Source organism: Cibotium barometz, chromosome 27 (genome assembly GCF_041138505.1).
Source record: "Cibotium barometz isolate CiBa-2024 chromosome 27, ASM4113850v1, whole genome shotgun sequence".
Taxonomy (NCBI): domain Eukaryota; kingdom Viridiplantae; phylum Streptophyta; class Polypodiopsida; order Cyatheales; family Cibotiaceae; genus Cibotium; species Cibotium barometz.
Window position 1 is genome coordinate 37,841,721 of NC_141072.1, and position 21,176 is coordinate 37,862,896.

At 46.1% G+C, this 21,176-nt stretch overlaps 1 protein-coding gene across 2 annotated transcripts in view; it reads right to left on the minus strand.

The window, feature by feature from the left end:
* LOC147623360 (uncharacterized) overlaps window positions 1-20,701 on the minus strand; it is a 108,288-nt gene extending 87,587 nt beyond the window's left edge. Inside the window, exons 1-3 of one of the 2 annotated variants that reach the window (XM_086821509.1) lie at window positions 20,418-20,701; window positions 19,767-20,051; window positions 19,588-19,685 (exon numbers count right to left, since the gene is read on the minus strand). In XM_086821509.1, coding sequence (XP_086677635.1) covers window positions 19,588-19,685; window positions 19,767-20,051; window positions 20,418-20,561 — 527 coding nt within the window. In that variant the 5' untranslated portion in view covers window positions 20,562-20,701. Of the gene's footprint in view, window positions 1-19,587; window positions 19,686-19,766; window positions 20,052-20,417 lie in introns of those variants that run through there. The other variant, XM_086821510.1, reaches the window with a different exon arrangement.
* Between the last annotated feature and the right edge of the window lie 475 nt (window positions 20,702-21,176).

The following is a 21,176-nucleotide window of genomic DNA, read 5'->3' on the forward strand; positions in this document are numbered from 1 at the left end:
TATATACTCATGGTAGTCAACCCACAAGACTATATAACTATCAAGTCCATTATGCATAGTATGGACTAGATACTACGACATCCCCACTAATGTCATCAGTGCCCAATAGTGGGTGTAGAACTCTGTATCAAGATATGCTCTCACACACGCACTCCACACACACACACACACACACACATAAGAGCATATATTCACACAGCCCTTCGTATTGAGTTTCTATCAAACCTCCAGATATGCAGGGCAGACTCAGCCATAATGAAGCCTAGCACTAAGGGAAGTAGCAAATAGAAAGAATTAGTACAGCAAATAAGTAGTTGATAGGGCAAATGCACCGCTAAAGATAGAAAGAATAAGCACAATATCAATTGGCCGCAACTCGGACGAAAACTTCACAATGTGAAATTTGCATGTCCACTAATACGGCTGAATTATATACCTAGATGAATCCAAGAACATGCCCAAATTCACCTTTTAGGAATGTGCATGTTATATACTCATGGTAGTCCTTGTCCAAGTCCCGCGCAAATGTGTCAAGATGCTCTACTAAGGAGAGACTAGAAACAATTGTAGAGATGGTTATGCCCATATGATGCCTTCTACTCTCATGATAGAGGAAGAGGCCCTACTACAGGTCGTGGAAGTACAAAGATCTTACCCATCATTCTCAACTCTCTATCAAGGGAGTACAAGGAGTTTCATACAAGCTTTAATACAATACTGAGTTTCAGACAAGCTTTAATATGATACTGAGATTCATGTTACCAACTTTGAAAGAAATGATTGGATGTTCTACTAGGAAGAAACTACAATACATCATAAAGATGGTTATGCCCATAATGATGCCTTCTCCTCTCATGATAGAGCAAGAGGCCATGGTAGAGGTCATGCTAGAGCCGAGGAAAGTCTCGATAATTCTCAAGGTGGTTTTGAAAGTCAATCATCTCAAGGCTGAGGTAATAATCCAATCAATCTAGAGGTGTTTAAAATGCAGGAAGAGGTTGATCTAAGCCTAGACATTGCCACTATTGTGAAAAATATGGTCATTATGCGAGTGAATGTGCCACAAGTAAAGGGTTAATCAAAAAACGGAAATATAGGCAAAGAGGATGTATCTACTAGCAAAAATGCCACATGTGATAATGACTATGTATCTGAAATTTTGTTTGAAGTTATGTCTCACTATGAGACTCCTATGCATATTTCTATGCAATCAGACACTGTGTGTGAGGATATATAATTGAGCCACAAGCAGCCCATGCTTTATTGTTCTCTCTTGATGTTTTTGTATGTATAATGGATACACAAATGCATGCCTTTGATGATGAAGAGTGGTCACAAGAGCATTCACATGCGACAAATGAATCGTGTATGGTATCGAATTTCAAAGATAATTGGTTACTTGATTCTCCTACAAGTAGGCACATGACTTGTAGAAAAGACTAATTTTTCTTCAATAAACCGATCTAAGAATGGAACTGTCGAGGTTGCAAATAGTAAGGTAGACAAAAACTAGGAGCCATGGTACCAAACCGATGAAATAAGGCTGTGAAAGATGTGAGGTTAGTACCCAGCTTGCAACATAGTTTGCTAAGTATCTCTGCATTGTGTGATCAGGACGTGGATGTGCATTTTTTAAAATATGGTTGCACTATTACAGATGCCAAAGGTAAACAAGTTGGCATAGCAAGGTGGTTTCTATGTCTTTGATGGCCATGTGGTTATCACCAACTATATGCATGAAACTGTTAAGGAAGCAACCACCTTGCTCCCAATTTCTTGCACATCCTCTAAAGAAGAAGATTGTTAACATGTGAAAATTGCAAGCAACAAATATGTGATGTATACACACATTGGTGTTTTTTCCATTTTTTCATTTCCTTAGGTTCTTCCATGGCTTAGTTGTCACATGCGGAAGCTCTGGAAGTCTTCTTTCAGCCCTAAACACCTTTCCTGGAACATGTACATGCAAAACGCAAACAAAAGATGGAGAGGAGAGAAATGAAATGAAATGATATATTAACGTCTTCAGAAGGCCAAAATGACCTATGAGACCAAAAAGGTTACAACAATTGGTGGATCTGATACAATGTTTGTGTAAGAAAAGCTAAAAACAACTAAACAACTAACTGAAACTGAAACAACTATGAGGAAAAGTACGGTACTAGGAGCTCCTAATGGATAACATCTGGGAGGAACACTCCAGCAACAAAGGTAAGCATCATACACATCACTATCCAAAGATGTCTCTCATCGGTAAATGGCGGATATCCTCAATGTCCTCCATGGTGAGTACTCTGACTGGACGTCTCCCATGCCGTGCTAGTATGGTCCTGATCCTCTGTTGTAGTCTCCGCCGATGTCGAGATGGGCCTCTCATCTTGGGGCGCCTGGACCGCCCCAGCTCTATAGCCCGATCAATCAGTGTACATCTGGTGCGGCTATACTCTGGGGCTATCCGCAATGCCTGCTGGCCTGACTGCTCAATCTCTGGTCGAAAGAAGTCTGTAATCTGCCTCTGTAGGTGTCTCTCCCTCTCTGATCCCCTCCCTCTCAAGAGACCCTCTCTATGTCTACGAAGCTCCAGCAAGTATAATCCGAGGCATCTCTGATCCTGGTATCTCATGACTCTAGAAAGTGGTCCGAAACCCTCTCTAAACAGGCAGTGAAAACGGCCTCGTATCTCATAATATACTGGACAGTGACATATGTAATGTAACTCTATCTCTGGCTCCATCTGGCACAGCTGACAAATCCTGGCCTCAGCTGGTACTCCTCTGAATCTGCCAGTCTCAATCTCTAGCTGGTGTGAGGATGTGCGCATCTGACCAATAGCACACCGTACCCCATGAGAAAGATGAGTATCCATGTAGCTGGGTCTAATCACAAACCCATCCTGCGTGAGCTGGAGAAGATGATCTCTATAGAAAGCCATCTTCGTAGCAAGCTCGTGTGTCGGCTGTATCCATGTCCTCCTAGTGTCCAGCTGAATCAAGTCCTGCCTGATAAGTCTGGTAATCTCTCCCGTGTGAGAGAGAGGGAGGGTGCATCCAGGGAGTACTAAAATGGAGGTAGCATGTCCATACTAAAGCCATGCAGCTGGAACCAGGCTGTCATCTGTGCATACCAACATGATCCGTCTCCCTGTGATGCCAACTGTCGTGAAGACTCTAGGGCTAAGCGAGCATATCTGTCTCTAGGGAGAGCCCAAGTGCTATGTATAAAGGAGACTGATCGAGTGAGTGCCTCTACTACCAATGAGGGGGCAGCCATCTCTGCACGGATAATATCATGTGATACGGAGGCCTTGGCCCTAATCATCCGGGAAATCATAGAAACCAAGGGCCTCTCCATACGTCTCCATCCATCAGTGCTACCAGCTCGGTTGTGGTGATCCACTGAGGGTCCCCATATCTCCACTCCATACAGCATGGCTGAAGTGACCAAAGTGTCAAAGAGCCAGAGCTTTGTTCGAGGTTCCTGAAACTGAACCTGCGAACACATCCTCTCTAGTCTCCCCAATGCTGCATAAGCTCTGGTCAATCTAGTCTCCGCTGCTCTCCTCAAGGAAAATAGTGGGCCACTAAGAACCACACCAAGGTAAGTATATGCATTTGTGTACTCCACTGTCTCCTGACCATATGTAAAGGTGGGTACTGACCTCCTAACCCACTGTGCTGTGGTGTTAAACACCATCACCTTGGTTTTACCAAGGTTAACAGACAATCCACTGTCCTGTGCAAACGTGATGGTGTTAAACACCATCACCTTGGTTTTACCAAGGTTAACAGACAATCCACTGTCCTGTGCAAACGTGTGCAATGCATCCAAATGACGCTGCATCCCCTCTGGAGAATCTGAGATCAGCACAATATCATCAGCATACAATAACAGCGGAATCCATGTCCCTGCTAGCTGTGCTCCTCTGTCACCCTCCTGCTCTACATAGTCCGAAACCTCATCCACATACATCCCAAATAAAGTGGGAGAAAGGGGGCAGCCCTGTTTCACCCCAATAGTGGAGTGAACCATCTCAGATATACCCTCAGTAGTACGTACCTGCCCCACAACTGTCATGTATAAAGCCATGATTCCCCAAATCAGCTCTGTGGGCACTCCCATCTCCTGTAATCTGCGCATCAATCTGGCTCTCGGTACTGTGTCAAAAGCTTTGCGGAAATCCACAAAGCAACAATAAATCCTCCTGCCATATAATCTGCCCTCCTCAATAATAGCTCTAAGTGTCAAGATATGATCAAGAGTGGAGAAACCTCTCCTGAACCCTGCCTGCCCTGATGCACGTATGCCCTCTCTCTCTGCCCATCTACTCAACTCCTGCTCAAGAATAGAAGCATATAATCTAGCCAATGTGTGACCAATCATGATGGTACGATAATTCCCAGGAAGCATGGGATCCCCTGACTTGAAGATAGGCACAATCGTGGACATATTCCAAGTCTCAGGAAAACCCTCAATAAGCTCTGCAAGCATATCTCTGGAATGAATAAAGTGCTCTGCTACCAAACCATCATGATCATATGCTCTCCCAATCCTCATCCTGTCAATAGCTTTCCTTACCATCTCAGCAGTAAAGAAATCACATGTCTCTGGGCATGGCTCCGATGGGTCTGGCAGGGGCGGCTGTCCTGGTGCTGTGTACAGGGATGCTGCATACTCACCCCAAATCTCTGTGGAGGTAATGGCTGGTGATGGTGAATGCTCATGGAATAGTCTCCATGCCTCGCTTGAGTCCTGACTCATAAATAACTGATACAAATCCCTCTCTAACTGAGCAAGATAAGCCCTCTTCTTCCGTCGCACTAGGTGCCGGAAGGTAATCCGTGACAGTTGACTGTCTGTGAGTGGTAACACCCATGAGCACCTCTCTCTGTAATCTGATCCTCATCTCTCTACACTCCTCATCATACCAACTGTTCTGGGGCATGTTCCCAGATCGTCTCCGTGTAGGCTGACTATGGGGATATGCCTCTGATGCTGCGACATGAAGCGTCTCTATCAATATCTGAGTGAGCTCATCTAATGGCCGTCTTGGCTCCTCGGCACATAAGTGTATGTATATCTCATCCGTGTACACGGTGTCAGTCTCCCTCGTAAAGGTATAACGAGTGTGTGTGGAGACCTGTCCCAATGGAGCGGTGCTGAACTGAAATGTGAGAGTGAAGGACAAGATAGCATGATCCACTGCTATTCCAACCGGCCTAGTGCCTACCATAAAATCCTGAAAAGAGGGAATGAGACTGGGCTGAGCCATAACATAGTCCACTGTACTAGCACCATGCCGATGTGGAAAGCTAGTGAAACCGCCCGATGTCGGGAATCTCTGCAAGCCATTTAGGATGGCCAAGCCATGTGCAGTCCCCATGTCTATCAAATACCGCCCATACACTGTATGTTCCTCATCCTGTGAGAGTCTAGATAGGCCCATATCCCTGACATCAAGCTCCCTCAACATCTCCTCTGAGGTATCATAAAATACTGTCTGGTTATGGGCGGTCCTGGCATTGAAGTCCCCTAGGAGAATGATGTCACCATCCCTGGAGAACTCCCAAATGTCATCATCCAAAATAGAAAAGGGAGACTGCCCGCTAGGTGATGCATACACTGATGTACTAGGAGCAAAATAGCATATAGCAATGTAGAGATATCTGCCCGTCTCTGCCCTCAGTCTAACCCACATGTACCTAGCCTGCTCATCTCTCCGGACTATATGTATCAGTGGCTGTAGCTCCTCTCTAAACAATACTGCCACTCCTCCTGAGCCCCGTCCTCCATGCTCTGAACGAGTCTCCTGTCTACAAGCTGTCTCCCATCGGTATCCACTAACATGTGGCATGGACTGTCCAGGAGCCTGATGCGTCTCACAGTAGAAGATGATGTCCCTCCCAGTGAAACTATCCTCAAAAGCCCCTACATCAAGGCGTAGAGATCCATTACAATTCCAAGTAGCAACTTTGAGTGTAGTCCCATAGGTATATTCTATATAGTACAAAAAGGTCAATTAATGGCAAGCCATAGGCTGCCCCATAAAAGGTGATCTAACTCGAAAGAGCCCTATTCTACTAATCCTACTCCCTAAAGGAGTGAATGAACAACAAAGAGCCAAGACAAAGCTATTTACAGACCTTTGAAGGAATTATGAGCTGGCCAACCTGCTGCTGTCGGCCAGTTCCCTCGACACAAACACATCTTTGCTACAACCGACACCAGTTCATCTCTTTACATTACTAGCCGACAGCCTCCTCGTCCATTCCCAATGCCTTCCCTGCCTATGCTAGCTGTTGTAGTTCCATAATCAAGTCCTGAATCTTGTCTTTATCTATTGCCCTTTAGGGATTAGCCCAGGGATGAGCATGTCCATGTGCATGCACATGACATCCCCCTCTGCTAAACTTGATGACGGGATTCCAACCTTTGACCTTGGGTGACTGTCATCATCCCTTTGTCTCTCATGGACTGCCCAGCTTGTCATCCTTCCCTTCCTAGCAACCTTTTCACTAAAAACCCTGCCCAATCTCCAAATCCACCCCAAATCCGATGAAGATTTATGCATCTGTTCCACCTTGTCCCCTTTCCTTCTTGCCCTATCCTTTAACACTTTCTTTGGTCTTCTTTTCTTGAGTATTGAGTCTGGCACTCTCACTCCACCCCTTGGAGGATCAGCCTCCCTTGGAACCGTTGCTTGAAAGCCTTTCCTGGTATGCCCCAAGTGGCATCCAACTCACAGGACTGTCATTCCCCTTGGGTCTTGTGCAACACCACCAACCAACCTCCTGGGAACTTCTTCCATATCATGTGTTACTTTCCTTGGACTGTGCACCTTCATCTGGGACTGAATCAGTATTTAGCCTTGCTAAACCTAATACTGATACAATGTTGCCTAGTCACCACACCACCAAAAGATCAAGACAGAGGCAATGGTTTCATCCATCGTGATGCAACAAGGGTCGGGGGGACATGGGCAGCAACAATATCTCAAAACCAGCCTGAAGCTCGGATACCAATGTCACATGCGGAAGCTCTGGGAGTCTTCTTTCAGGCCTAAACACCTTTCCTGGAACAACCTGATGCAAAACGCAAGCAGAAGATGGAGAGATGTTAAATACTAGTGATTATTGTGGGAATAAACAAGTGCTAGGTGGTTGAGTAAACTGGCACTGAATGTAGACCTTAAATAAAGCGGTTCCAATGTATGTGAACAACTGCTAGGATGTATAAGTCTCTTGTGTGGGAATAACCTCTTAAAAGGCATATGTGGTGGCATCATACAGTGAAATCATATTTAGCATATGTGGTGGCATCACATCTAGCATATCTTTAGAATATGTAATGAGGTCTCTCCTAAAAAAAGGACCTACTTCTATAATGAATTCATGTTTTCCACTACATCTTGTACTTCCTCAATCCCTTTAATCTTGTGCTAATTATCTTGTTGATTATCATCTCTCTCTCTCTTCTCCCCACTAGTACTTAAGGCACTAGTCAACATTTGGTATCAGAGCCGGTGCTACTATAGCCCATGGAGTTTCACGCACAAATCCCACCGCCGTCTTCGAGCTAGCTACCGCCGTGCGCCGCCACTCTAAAGCCAGCTACCGCCACCCTAGAGCCAATTGCCACCATCTTAGCACCGCTGAGTATATTCATATAGTACAAAAAGAAAGAACAACTCTTCCTAGCCATAGGCTACCTTGAAAAGGTGAAAAAACACCTATCTAAGCCCTAGTCAATTGACTCGACCCACAAGGAGCTGAATGATCCATCAACAATCTTGGCATAGCCTTTTATAGGCTTGTCTTATGCAAGGAACCTAACCGACAGATAAATCCACCCGACCTGTAATCTGTGTCAGCCAACAACAGCAGCTCTAACCGACAGTCCCCTATTCCTTTCCGAGGTTCCCATGCACACACAAAGAGCCTCGTTCATGCCCTAGACTTCTGTCTTTTTCTGCTACCTATCAGAGATTAGCTCCTGGAATGAGCATGCACATGTCTTGCACATGACATCCCCCTCTGCTAAACTTGATGATGGGATTCCAACATTTGACCTTGGATGACTGTCATCTCCCTTCGTCTCCTCATGGACTCCCAAACCTATCATCCTTCCCTTCCTAGCAATCTTTTCACTGAAAACCCTGCCAATGTCACATGCGGAAGCTCTGGGAGTCTTCTTTCACCCCTGAACACCTTTCATGGTGTTACATGCATCGAGGTTGATCATGATAACGCGCAACAGGGCCTTCTTTATACCTTTATGTGGTGAGAATGTGTAGCATCGACTTTAGAGAATAGGGAGAGAGTAGAGACTGTAGAATGTAGAAGACGATACCTTATTGGGTCCCAATACCCACTGAAACCCCCCCCCCCCCCCCGTGCAAGCAAGAGTATTTGCTTATATTATTCTTTGGAGAAATGTTGTACAATGCTGAATACAAATGATATGAATGCCCAACGGAAGGACGAGGAGACTGTGATTGGATGGTTTATCTGTCATGGAAACAGGACATTGGTTTTCGAGAGGAAACAGGACTTTGGTATCGAGGAAACAGGCCTATGGTTATGGGATACAAGTCTTTGGTTTATCAGATACAGGTCTTTGGTTTCATGTGGAAAACATGTCTCTGGATTCATGTGGACAGGTTCTAGTTTCCTCGAGGTTACATGCAAGCTATGACTATAGGGAAGGACATATGGTTTGGTTCAGCCCTACTGCTGTTTGGGAAAGGGTTTGAAGGATCCATGTTAGCAATGGAGAAGACCTTTTCAAGCAGGGAGGTGTTGTTCAGGTGTGCCTTCTCTATGGAATGCTTTGCTGTAATAACGAGAGTTCTTATTTGGAAGTCCTGGGTGAAAGTTACGAGGGATCCTATTGGTAGAGGATTCTACAAGTTGTACTTTGTACTCAAATTTTGATCAAGTAAAGAAATACCGCAAGGGGCGCCACTGCGTTTTGTGGCCAATCGATGTCCTTGTACTATTTGCAGGAGCACTCTAGCTCCCCCTGTTTCTTTCCTTTTTCCATCCCCATGGGTGATGAAGTGTTTTGTGTGTGAGTGTTTGTTTCACCGCCCGTCAGATTTCTGAAGGCCGGTTTCATCCTTAAACTTCATATAGAATTGTCATATTCTTTAACCGGATCTTCCATCTGTGGAGGAGAATCTGTTCTGGTGCTATAACTTCAGCTTCGTCAATCATATCTAGTTGTTGCTCTTTTGAGAGATCCTACAATGCTAGACCTACATATGGCTTCAACCAAGAAACATGAAAGACATTGTGCATAGTCGAACTTTCTGGCAACTTTAACTTTAAAGAGACATCACTTAACTTCTGAATGACTGGAAATGGGACGAAACTTCGGAATGAGAGTTTAGGACAACACTTGCCCACTTGCTTTAGCCATTGTTTCATGATGCAGAGATATACCCAATCCCCTTCCTTAAAGTGGACATCTCGCCTAGATTTGTTGGCTTGCCGGGTATAAGCTTTCTGAGCCTTGGCAAGGCGCTCCTTAACTGACTCCATGATTTCCGAGAATGTCTTGGTGGTCTTATTGGCCTCAAGAGATGGTGACACATGTCTCGTCAAAAGAGATGAGAACCGGCGTCCAAATGCTGCCTCATACGGCGTCCAGCCAATACTCAATGAGTGAGTATCATTTAGGATTGCCTGCACCAAAGGAAGATATTGTTCCCATTTCGACTGCCGGTCATGGTAGTATGATTTGAGAACGTCAAAGGCCAATTGATTGTAAATTTCTGTTTGGCCATCTGTTTGAGGATAGAATGCACTGGACAACTGCAACTTAGTCCCAAAATTGACAAACAATGCTCTCCAAAAGTGGGATGTAAATTTTGGATCCCTATCTGATGTGATAGTCCGTGGCAAACCACCAATGGGGTACCAAAACTGAATGAACAAGCGAGCTATATCCTTAGTTGTGGCTGTCTGCTTGCATGGAATGAGCATGCAAAACTTACTGAATCTATCAACAATGGTCATACACTCTGTGTTTCTAGATCCAGCTGAGGCAAGAAGAGGGCCTACAAAGTCCATATTGATCTCATGAAAGGGTTCCTCAGGAACAGGCAAAGGCTGTAGCAACCCTCCTTGTTTGGTATGAGGTGCTTTCACTTTTTGACATATCTGGCATGATTGGACATGATGGTAGACATCCCGGCGCATCTTAGGCCAATAGAATAACCTCTCTAACTTCTCCAAGGTATTGTTGATACCCTTATGACCCCCAACCAGAGAATCATGGGCATCATCGAGAAGGACTTCACGCTTGTCTTTGAGTACACAAAGGTGGTTCTTGAAAAACAACCAACCATCCTATATATTCTAATGGCCTAGGTCGGAGCTGAGGGCCAACTGATATTGAATCCCAAACTCTGCCGAATCCGGATATTGTACCTTCATGCCGTCTAAGTTTTTGCCTTGAATTTCAAGCACAGTGGACTCCTGCAATGTCTGAATAGTGCCCTTGCGACTAAGAGCATCGGCAACGGGGTTATGCTTGCCCGGAACGTATTCAATCATTCCACCAAACTGTTGGAACAATTGACTCCATCGGGCCTATGTGTCACTCCATTGAGCACTAGGCATGGTTTGCAAGTTGCAACCATTTAAGTGCCTAGTGATCTGTCTTAACTGTGAAGTCCCTCGAAGTGCTTCCAATGTTTAAGAGCGGTCATCACCCCCAAGAGCTTTTTGTCATACACCGAATAATTCTTCTCGGCGTTATTCAACTTGCGGCTATAATAAGCCACTGGCCTACCATCTTGCTGTAAAATAGCTCCAATGGCAAGATTACTGGCATCGATAACCACCTCGAAAGGATCATCCCATCACGCCAACTTCAAAACTGGAGACTCAGAGGCAACTTTCTTCATGGCCTCGAATGCCTCTAGAGCCTTGCCCGTGAACGGACACTTTCTGACAACGAGTCTTCACGCCCTTGAGCAAGTCAGTAAGAGGTGCTGCAAGGTCAGAAAACTTGTCCATATGTGTGATGTAGGGGTGACAAAGGCCCACAAATGAGCGAATTTCTTGGGCTGTAGTGGGAACATCCCAACTAAGAATGGCCTATACCTTTTCAGGGTCGAGGCTAATACGTGAAGAACTGATGATCTGAGCTGAGAGAAGAGAAGAAAACTGCCAAAGCAGCAAACCGCGGATACGTAGAATGTGTCCATGTATTCCAGACAAGGAATCAAAGATGAACCCATTCCGTGTAGTCCAAATATGTCAAAGTCCTGTCCATCTAAGGAAATGGAATATCACAAGGTGACTGTCCGAAGTAATGACTTGAGGACAAATCCCAAATATCCACTGATGAGCCGAAACAGTAGACCTCTCTACTGCCTCCCAAACGCGAGAGACAAAAGACCAAATCTGACGGGCCACTGGACAACTCATGAACAGATGCATAACTGTTTCAGTGCATGTCGTGCAGAAGAAGCAAGAGGCCAATGTAATTTTACGACGGCTGAGCTGATCCCGTGTAGGTAACCCTCCCACCAACATCCTCCAAGTGAAAACCTTACCTTGGTAAGGGAGTTTAGACTGCCAACCACGCATAAGAGTTTTCTGCCACCATGATTTAGACTTGTGCAATCCCCACACCTTATTGGCCTTGGCTGAAACCCAATCTTTCTCTGATACGAGCTTATGATAGACCTGGTTAGCTGAAAGTGATATCAAGTCACCAGATTTACATAGTGCCCAATCAAGCCAAGGCTGATCAGCAGATGGCCGAGGCAATGGAGTAAAAGGCTCAACTGCATGCATGATGTCAACCCATAGTGGCTGAAATGTCCGAGGAACCCTAAAGTGCCGAATACAACGAAACGAATATGGCCTGTCACGACCAGGTATCACAGCATCTCGGATTCTAACCAAGCCTAACCTGACCATGCGGTTGAGTCGTATGCGTGAAGCATCTCTGTCTGGCCAAACAATGACACGCGACTCCACAGATGTTTCGAATTGCAAAGAGTTCAAAAGTAGTCTTTCATGACCAGGATCCCACCGAGCCAATAGTAGAACTTCATGCAAAGAAAGGAGAATATGCGATAAAATGTGAGATGAGCGAATACGAACAGGATGAGCCGCATTCACAATGTCCCACCATGAAGCCTGCACACGTGTCCGTCCATGTGACAATCCCTCCAACTCAATCAAGTCACGAGCCATGAATACCCAAGGCTGCTGCTGCAAACACATATCCTGAAAAGGCGCCCACCTACGCGCCACCATATGCAAGCGGACATCCAGTAAAGCAGCCCCACCCATTCTTTTGGGTGTCGTAATGTGATTCCAAGCTATCCATGTTTGACCCATAATATTTCCTTGCCTCTTCCACAGCATAAACTGAATGGGAGCAACCAAACGGAGAAGAGATTTGTGCGTCCAAGGTAGCAAAGGCAAAAAATAGGAAATCATGCTAAGCGTAATAACCTGAGCTACCTTAACCCTCACGTGCATATGCCACCCTTGAGCTTTCCAATACACAAATTTATCCGAGATCCGAGCAAAAATCCAAGCAAGAAGCGCTTGGGGGTCCACATCCACACCCACCGGATACCCAAGATGACAAACAATGTCTCCTGTATGCACCACACGGCCTTGCCACCCTAATGCCTCAAGATCAAATTCCGTGCATACAATGAGGGCTGATTTTGTTGAATTTATTTTCAGCCCAGAAGCCAATGCAAAATTATTCCAAGCTTCCATTGCTCGATCTATATTGGCTTTTTTGGCCCTGAGAAACATAAAAGTGTCATCCGCAAGGGCTTGGGCAACCAATTGCTTGCCATGAGGGAGATGCAAACCAACCACTTCACCATGCGATGCCATAGCATCTAGGCGAGAGAACATAGGATGAGTGGCAATGGCAAAGAAAAGAGGGCTAAGAGGACAGCCTTGCCGGAGAGAACGGGTGAGAGAAATACCATCCGAAAGTCCTCCATTGAGCATAATCCGCGTGATAGAGCCAAAGCCAAGTAAATGCACCAAATTAGCCATTTTGGAACCAAAGCCCATGGCTGTCATTAACTGAGAAAGGAAAGACCAGCTGACATGATCAAAAGCTTTTTCAAGATCCAGCTGCACCATCACAATCTCTTGCTTCTTTGCCTTGGCATAATCCACTTCAATTTGAACATTAAGAATATTATGCAAAATATTCCTGCCATGCACAAATCCATATTGATATGGATGAATAAGAGTAGGAAGCACCTTCTACAAGCGATTGGCAAAAATCTTTGTAAAGATTTTATACATAATACCCATAAGTGAGATCGGACGCCATTAAGCCAAAGAAGTAAGCGAAGGGACTTTGGGCAACAAACGAAGTATGCCCAACTTCCAATCGGCAGGCATATATCCCTCATCCCAAACCCTTTGACAAATAAGCGTCAAAGGCTCTACAAGCTCATCAGCATATTTTCGAAAAAACTCATTTATCAAACCATCCCAACCAGGGCTCTTTCCCATGGGAAGTTTGGAGAGAACAGCTTCCACTTCCCCTTGAGTGACAGGAGCATCAAGCTGAACCGCCACATCAGGGTCAACTTGATATCGGACTTCAGCAAACAATGACTCCCTTGCAGCCAGGACAGCCGGCGAGACATCCTCTCGAGGGGCAAGCAAATCTTCATAAAACCTGATGCAATGCTGAAGAACCTCAGAAGGTTGAGTAACAAGGTTGCCTTGGGCCTAGATACATGGAGGGCTTTTTACCACACGGCTCCCGAGTGGCTATTGGTCAGCTTAGAGTTTCATCACACCGATTGGAGATTGAGACTGGTAGAGCAGCACGGATCCCCCGAGAGGAGAGGGTATGCAGATTGTGCAGAGAGGAGGTGGAGAGTGAGGAGCATTATGTATGCAGAAGAGCATATACAGCCATCAGAGAGAGATATCCCATTTTATTTAGAGAACCACATTCCCTACGCCAGATCTTTGAGGCAGCAAACCAGCGCATACTGGGGAGATTCATTCTAGACATACAGCGCCACAGAGAGACATCATTACGGCTCAGACAGCTCCAGAGAGGAGGGGACGACAGACACAGATTACTACATTTTTTCAGAGATCCATCCCACTCCCAGCCCCTACACGGCAGGGAATTACTCTCCAGAGAGCAGAGACGAATTACTCTCCAGAGAGCAGAGACACTCAGAGCCTGCAGGAGACAGAGGACACCTGGCTTTCGGACACCACGCCTATACCAGAGAGAGATGACAGAGATCAGAGCTCAGTTTCACAGAGAGGGTGCGGAGCGACTGGCTCACTTCAGAGCACACCCAGGCATGTTCTTCAGGGAGCTGTGGACACCCCCTTCATTGATGTATACCATTTTATACCCCCAGTATGGTACAGGATGGAGCTAGCTAGGTTGCATATCATGATTGTATACTCCATGCATATAGTTTTGCATTCTCCTAGTAGTAGAGCTCCATCCCCTCCACCACTCATTGTACTTATTGCACACCCAGATTCAACTTTTTAGTTCAATACTTTTTCATTTTGTTGGGATGACAGAGGATACCCCATACAGGTACACCGATTTGTCTCATAGGCCGAGTTCGGTCTTTTGGAAGACGTTAATAAAATCTTTCTTTCTTTCTTTCTTTCTCTCTCTCTTTCTCTCAGATGATGCTTACCTTTGTTGCTGGAGTTTTCCTTCCCAGATGTTATCCATTAGGAGCTCCTAGTACGTTACTTTTCCTCATAGTTGTTGTTTCAGTTTCAGTTAGTTGTTTAGTTGCTTTAGCTTTTCTTACACAGACATTGTATCAGATCCACCAATTGTTGTAACCTTTTTGGTCTCATAGGTCATTTTGGCCTTTTGAGGACGTTAATATATCATTTCATTTCTCATGTTGGATATCTTGGAGATTTTGGAGAGTGATATACCATCTATTGGGGGTTCATGCTCCTCTCATATTTCATGTTCCTGGTATTCCATGATGAGATTTCCATGGACTGTTTTGTATCACTCCAGTGAGATAGTTTTGTTTTGTTTCTATTTTATTTTCCGTTCCATGATGAGATCTGCCATGGACATTATTCTATCACTTGGGTCTCGCAGGCCCATTGGGTCTTTAGTAGACACTTAATATATCTTTCTTTCTTGCTTTCTTTCTTTCTCTCTTGAGGTTATCCTTCCTTTATAGAGGAGCCCAGGTGGAGATTGGTAGGTCATATGTGTACCTCAGGGTGGACGACGCTTTTGCATTATAGCTAAGGCCTGATCGGCAAGGGGTTATGCATCCCTTGCACACTTGGAGAGAGTGCTTTCAGGCCCACTTCCAAGAGCCCCATAGCAAGTGTTGGCTTTGCTGCAGAGAAGGTAACCCCTAGGTACACATATGATGTCACCACCTCCACCTGGCATCCTGCGAGAGTGAATGTCAGCTGACTCCTGCCCTGTCTCGATGTATGAAAGACCATAACCTTGGTTTTTCCAAGGTTCACAGTAAGACCCCTCTGTGTGCAAAAATCATGGAGTTCATGTAGATGCTACTGTAGACCTCTTGGAGACTCAGACACTAATACAATATCATCAGCATAAAGCATAGTATGTACTAAGGTACTTGCTAGATCAACTCCATCTCCGCCTCCCCGTGTAATGAAGTCAGCCACCTCATCAATGTATAACCCAAATAGCGTGGGGAAAAGTGGGCATCCTTGGTTCACACCAATGGTGCTAGCAATAGTCTCGGACATACCTCCTGGGCATCTGACTCGCCCAAAAACCTGCTCATACAATGCATAGATGCCCCATGTCATATCTGCTGGTATGCCAAGAGACTGCAGGCACTGAAAGAGCCTCTCTCGTGGTACTGTGTCAAATGCCTTGCGGCCACAAAGCAGCAATAGAGCTTTCTCTTCCTCACTCTGGCCTGATCAATCATACCTCTCAAAGTGAATACATGGTCAGTGGTAGTCTGGTAGAGAAAGCTCTCTTGAAGCCTGCCTGCCCTGATGAGCGTAAACCTACTCGCTCAACATATAAGCTAAGCTCTTGCTCCAACACTGCACCATAGAGTTTGGCCAACACGTGGCCAACCATAACCGTCCTGTGGTTGCTCGAATCGAGCATATCCCCTATTTTGTGGATCGGCACAATGGTGTGCATCGTCCACTCCGCAGGCAAACCCTCTGCTAGTGCCTTGTTAAACAGGTGTGCAAGAAAAGGAGCCAAAGAATCTACTGCATATATAAGATGCTCACCCTATAGGCCCATATGGTCGGCGGCCCGTCCATGCTATAGGCAACTGCCAGCGGATAGCTTTCTTTACCATCGAGTGGGTAAAGAAGCTAGCTGTAGTAGGTCGAGGCTCCTGTGGCTGAGGTATAGGTGGCTGCTGTGGGGCGTGGTATAGGCCCTCTGCATATGTATGCCATGTCTGTGGGTCTGCAATGGGTGTCGGTGTCCGGGGCTCTCTCAAGTGCCGCCATGAGATAGGGCTATCTCAACTCATGAAGAAATGGAAGATCTCTAGCTCCTGTATCTCTGCGAAGGCCCGCCTTTTGCGGTGAGTAAGTCTCCTCATCTCTCTTCTCAACGCCTGCTCTATGATGGCTCCCAAGGCTCTCTGTATGCGGAGCCGTGAGTATAGGGCTCTGCACTCGTCATCATACCATCTGTTCTGGGGCATAGTCCCAGATCTCGCAGGCTCTCCTGAGTGGACACGATGTGGGAAGCTCTGTGTAATGCAGCCGTGTGTAGGAGTGATGCCAGCTGGGGGCTATAATGGTATCCATAGGTGCCAAGGGATCCATGAGTAGGAGCCCATCCTCTACTCTGCCAGTGTATATGTCTGCCATGTCATGTGTGAAGTAGATGGTAGTGTGGCGTGGGTATGTGGGGGGCTGGTGATAGTAGTGATCCAGCTAGTGAAAATGCCAAGTATGTATGATCTGTCCCAATAGGACGAGGTAAGATGGAGAATGAGGTCACAAGCTGTGATGCCTCCAAAGACCCCATAATGTAGTCTACCACCGTGCCTCCGGTCCGTGTATGACCCCCATGTGGAAAGCATGTCAGCCCTCCTGATCCCAACCATGTAGCATCCCGTTATAAATAACGAGACGATGCCTGGCTCCCAACTCTAGTAAGTGGTCCCCATAATGTGTCCTCTGTCTAGTCCAGTGTCCTCTGATGCCCGACTAGCCCCTATCTCCTCTAGATCCACATGCTGGAGGATCTCCATGTCATCATAGTCATACACCTCACACTGTCTACTCTGTGTGTGGGCATTGAAGTCACCCGTAAGAAATACTTCCCCTAGTGTAGAATAATGCATAATCTCCTCTAACAGACAAGTGTATGGCAAGGCTCCTGTCTCCTCCTCTTGTGGCATGTCCTCTGTAATGACATAGGAGAATCCTGATGGAGGAAAGTAACATAGGGCTCTGTATATAACCCTGTCCTATGAGAGCTGTAAGCTGATCCACATGTATCTGGCCTCTGGATCTTGTGCTACCACTCTCAGTCTCCACTGTAGCTCCCGTCTGAATAGAACTGCTACTCCCCCCGACCCTCTCGAGGTACCCTGGCGTGTGGTCCTCCTATATGCTGACTCCCATTGGAATCCCTCTAATCAAGGTAGCCCTCTCTCTAGGCTCTGATGTGTCTGTCAAAAGTATGATGTCTCTCCCCACCATAACATGCTCCAGTCCTCCAGGCTGCACCCATAGTGAACCATTACAGTTCCATACTGCCATGTGTATCTCTGTCAGTGGCCTGGTCTGTGTCCCATAGGCCCCAAACCGCTCGATAGAAGGCCTTCTTGCCTTCTCTCCTCGCGTGTAAGACTCGTGGCATGCAAGCTCTCCTATGCTCTAGCTGCATCCTCGTGAGATCATCATCCAAGAAAATAGGAGCTCCCTCTAAGCCTTGTAATATGACCCAATTTCTCATGAAGGTGACCCTCTCCGTCTCTCCTGCAAACTGTAGGATGAGGGCTCGCTTGCGTGTTGAGTCTTTCCCGGCTCTCCATGCTTTGGTGAAGGGGAGAGGGTCCCTCATCCCTGTAGCCTAGCTTCATGCATATAGAAGCTGTCCATCTTTCTCGAGAGTGGAGTTGGGTGTCTCGGCTATACCTGTGACTCGAATGTTGAGGCGGCGGGCATGCCTCATCTTCTCCTCCTCAATGGTGGTGTGAATGATTTGATGTTCTTCCCTTTGAGTCTCCTCCCTAACTTCTTTGCGGATGTTCTTCTTCACCACCTCAACCCATCCTGACTGCTTGGCTTCGAGTTTTCTCTCCATGTCCTTTGTGATCTCCTTGAATATCTCTTCTTTGATGGCCGTGAGAGTGTTCTCATTGATCTCCCCTTCTTCCTTCTCGGTGTTCTCGACGGCTACCAGTTCCACTTTCAATGCACTCACCTCCTCCTTGAGTGGTGTGTTCTCTTGTTCAAGGTCCGTGACCCGTGCTTCAAGCGCCATGATGTGCCAGTGTAGTTTGTTCTCCACCTCATTGAGGTTGGAATCGGATGTCTTCTTATTCTCCTTGATTAGTGCCTTCATTGCCGTCTCGAGGGCCTCGAGTTTCTCTTGGAGACTCGGGTCCATTCCTCGAGATTGAGGAGAGAGAGAGAGAGAGAGAGTTATGTTGCTGCCTTGGGGGCCTGAGCAAGGGTGGGAGGGGAAAGGGGGATGCAGGGCTTACCGGACATGCAGGCGGGCCAGCATAGCGCCAACAGTAGTGGGCGCCAATGGCGAACAGAGAGGGCGGCTACGCACAGAGGCGCGAAGCGAACAGGGAACAGTGAAGTGAAGCAAGCAGCGAACAGTGCAGCGAAAAGCGGGCGGCGACCAGTAGCGAACAGCGAAACAGGGGCGGCGAGGGCAGAGGCGAGGGCGAACAGTTGCGGGCGGCGACAGTAGAGAGATTAACAGCGAACTGGGGCGGCGAGGGCAGAGGCGAACTGGGGCGGCGAGAGAGAGAGAGAGAGAGAGAGAGAGAGAGAGAGAGAGAGCAATATTTAGGTCTACGAAAGACGCGAAGTGTCCGCAAAGGGTCTATGAGACCAGCTGCTGCCTATGCCTGTGGTATAAGCACATGGCATTGTGAAAGGGAGCCTCGCAACAATCAGCTGACGATGATACCATCCTCAGCCAATATAGATTTGATGGCTGAGAGGATATCTGGCCTCTGTGATGGGAGTCTGCAAAACTCAACTTCTCGGGAAAGCTCGATGGCCAAGGAAACAGAACCTATGAATAGTTGAATGGTGACACCAGTGCATATGGCATGCAGGGCACGTCGTGCATATACTTGAGACGCATTTCAAAGAAGAATCAGTGTATGTGCAGAGAGTTGTCATTAACACAACGAGGTACACATCTGAGGCACTTGCAAATGCTGCAGGTCAAATTCAAAAGCATCCTTGCCCCAAACTTAAGCTGATACATCATGCAGTTATGCCATGAATCAAGTTTATGTTGGTCAAAGTAGTACCCATTCCTCAGTCATTTAAGGCTCAGACATGGCCAGCACAATTTTCAGAATAAAAACAGTAGGCAGGTTCACTATTGATCCACTCTTACCAGGATAAACTCGTTAAAAGGCTTAACAAAGTAATAGAAGTTCCAGCGCCACCTCCAACGGCCAACAATTCCTTCTCCAGTGCTGCCTTCCGTAGATGCTGTGGAGCTCAACTTCTTTAGCAGTTGGTGGAAACCGCACAATAAAAGAGAGACAACGCTGCCACATATAACTGTATTACCTCGAGTCGAAGTGAAACTGTGCTTGCAAAAGCTTGTAAAGTGGGAGATGCCTGTAGATGTAAAGGTCCAGTACTGCACGAGGCCTTTGCAACTCTTTTGACAAAGGCATCAATCCTTTGCAAGCTTGAGGAGGCATTAACAAAGCGATGCAGCAATCGAGTGAGGCTTGATCGAGACAAATGGGAAAGGTGGACACCATTCTCAAAATGGAAGAGCTGGCTTGATTCTTCCCAAAGAAAGGATTTACTAGGGTGCCCCTGCACCATTAGCAAGACATCTCGCACCTGCAAACGCAAGAACTACCCTTTACTCAAGTTATCTCATGTTAAGCAAGATCAAATTGAATGTGCACTCAAACTAGTCCATGTTCTGTCCCATGTATAATTAAGTTCATATATGATAAAAATGATGGCAACACCAGGTTACTCCATAATTAAACACCGGTCAGTGCATGCTGAAGATGATCCCATCACATGCCTGCAAGGATTAATCCAGGCTAAAACGGAGGTGATTTCATGCTGGAGATCATCTAATCGAACGTTAATCTATGCTTGATAAAATGAAATTAGGTTAAAGCGCGCGCGAAGCACGAACAAATCGAGGTTGAACATGATCAAATCGCCGGTCTGCCTAAGAATTCACAAGCTTACCAAGGATGCTTCGGTTGTCCTCAGCAAAAGTTTCGGAGCCGCGAAAGGAACGCCAATGCAGCGGGTTTGGCTGACTAGATCTATCAGAGAAGTCCCCTGCTCGTAAGGTGCTGCAGCTGCATCGAGTGCACCGGCACTAGCCATTTGAAGCAGAGAAGAGGCGGGTTGGCTTTGGAAATGTTCAATATTTTATCAACTTTCATGTGTGATCTTTTTAGTTTCCCCTAAAAGCTAGACTTCAAATTCTATACAAAACTTAAATGATGTTGTTTCCTCCTTCCCCCTTGTGGCTTTTGGCCAGCCTTTGTAAAAAGCAAGATTAAGGAGAGCGTTAAAAGTTTGCTTAATCCATGTGTAAGCTACACTTGACACAGCAAAATGTAGCTATAGACTTAAAATTCTTTACAAAACGTAATGATGCTAGCAATGTCTCCAAGAATGCTCTCTCTCTCTCTCTCAGTAGGTTATTGTGACTCCGAACTTGTCTCTTGGCCTACTTTTGGAAAAGGCAAGACTAAGAGAGCGTTAAAATTTTTCTTAGAGGGCAACGTAAGGGTTCTTTCCATTTATAGTCCACGTGTAAACTACACTTGACACAACAGAATGTTGTTATTTTTTTATATTGATATAAGGAGGAACAACAAAATTGGCCTTTTGGGAATTTTCAATAGTTTATGGTACTAGTGGAATGAGTTAGGTTTCTTCTCCTTACTTTCAAAACTGACTCTTTGAAGAGAGTTAGAATTTGAGCCCAGACCT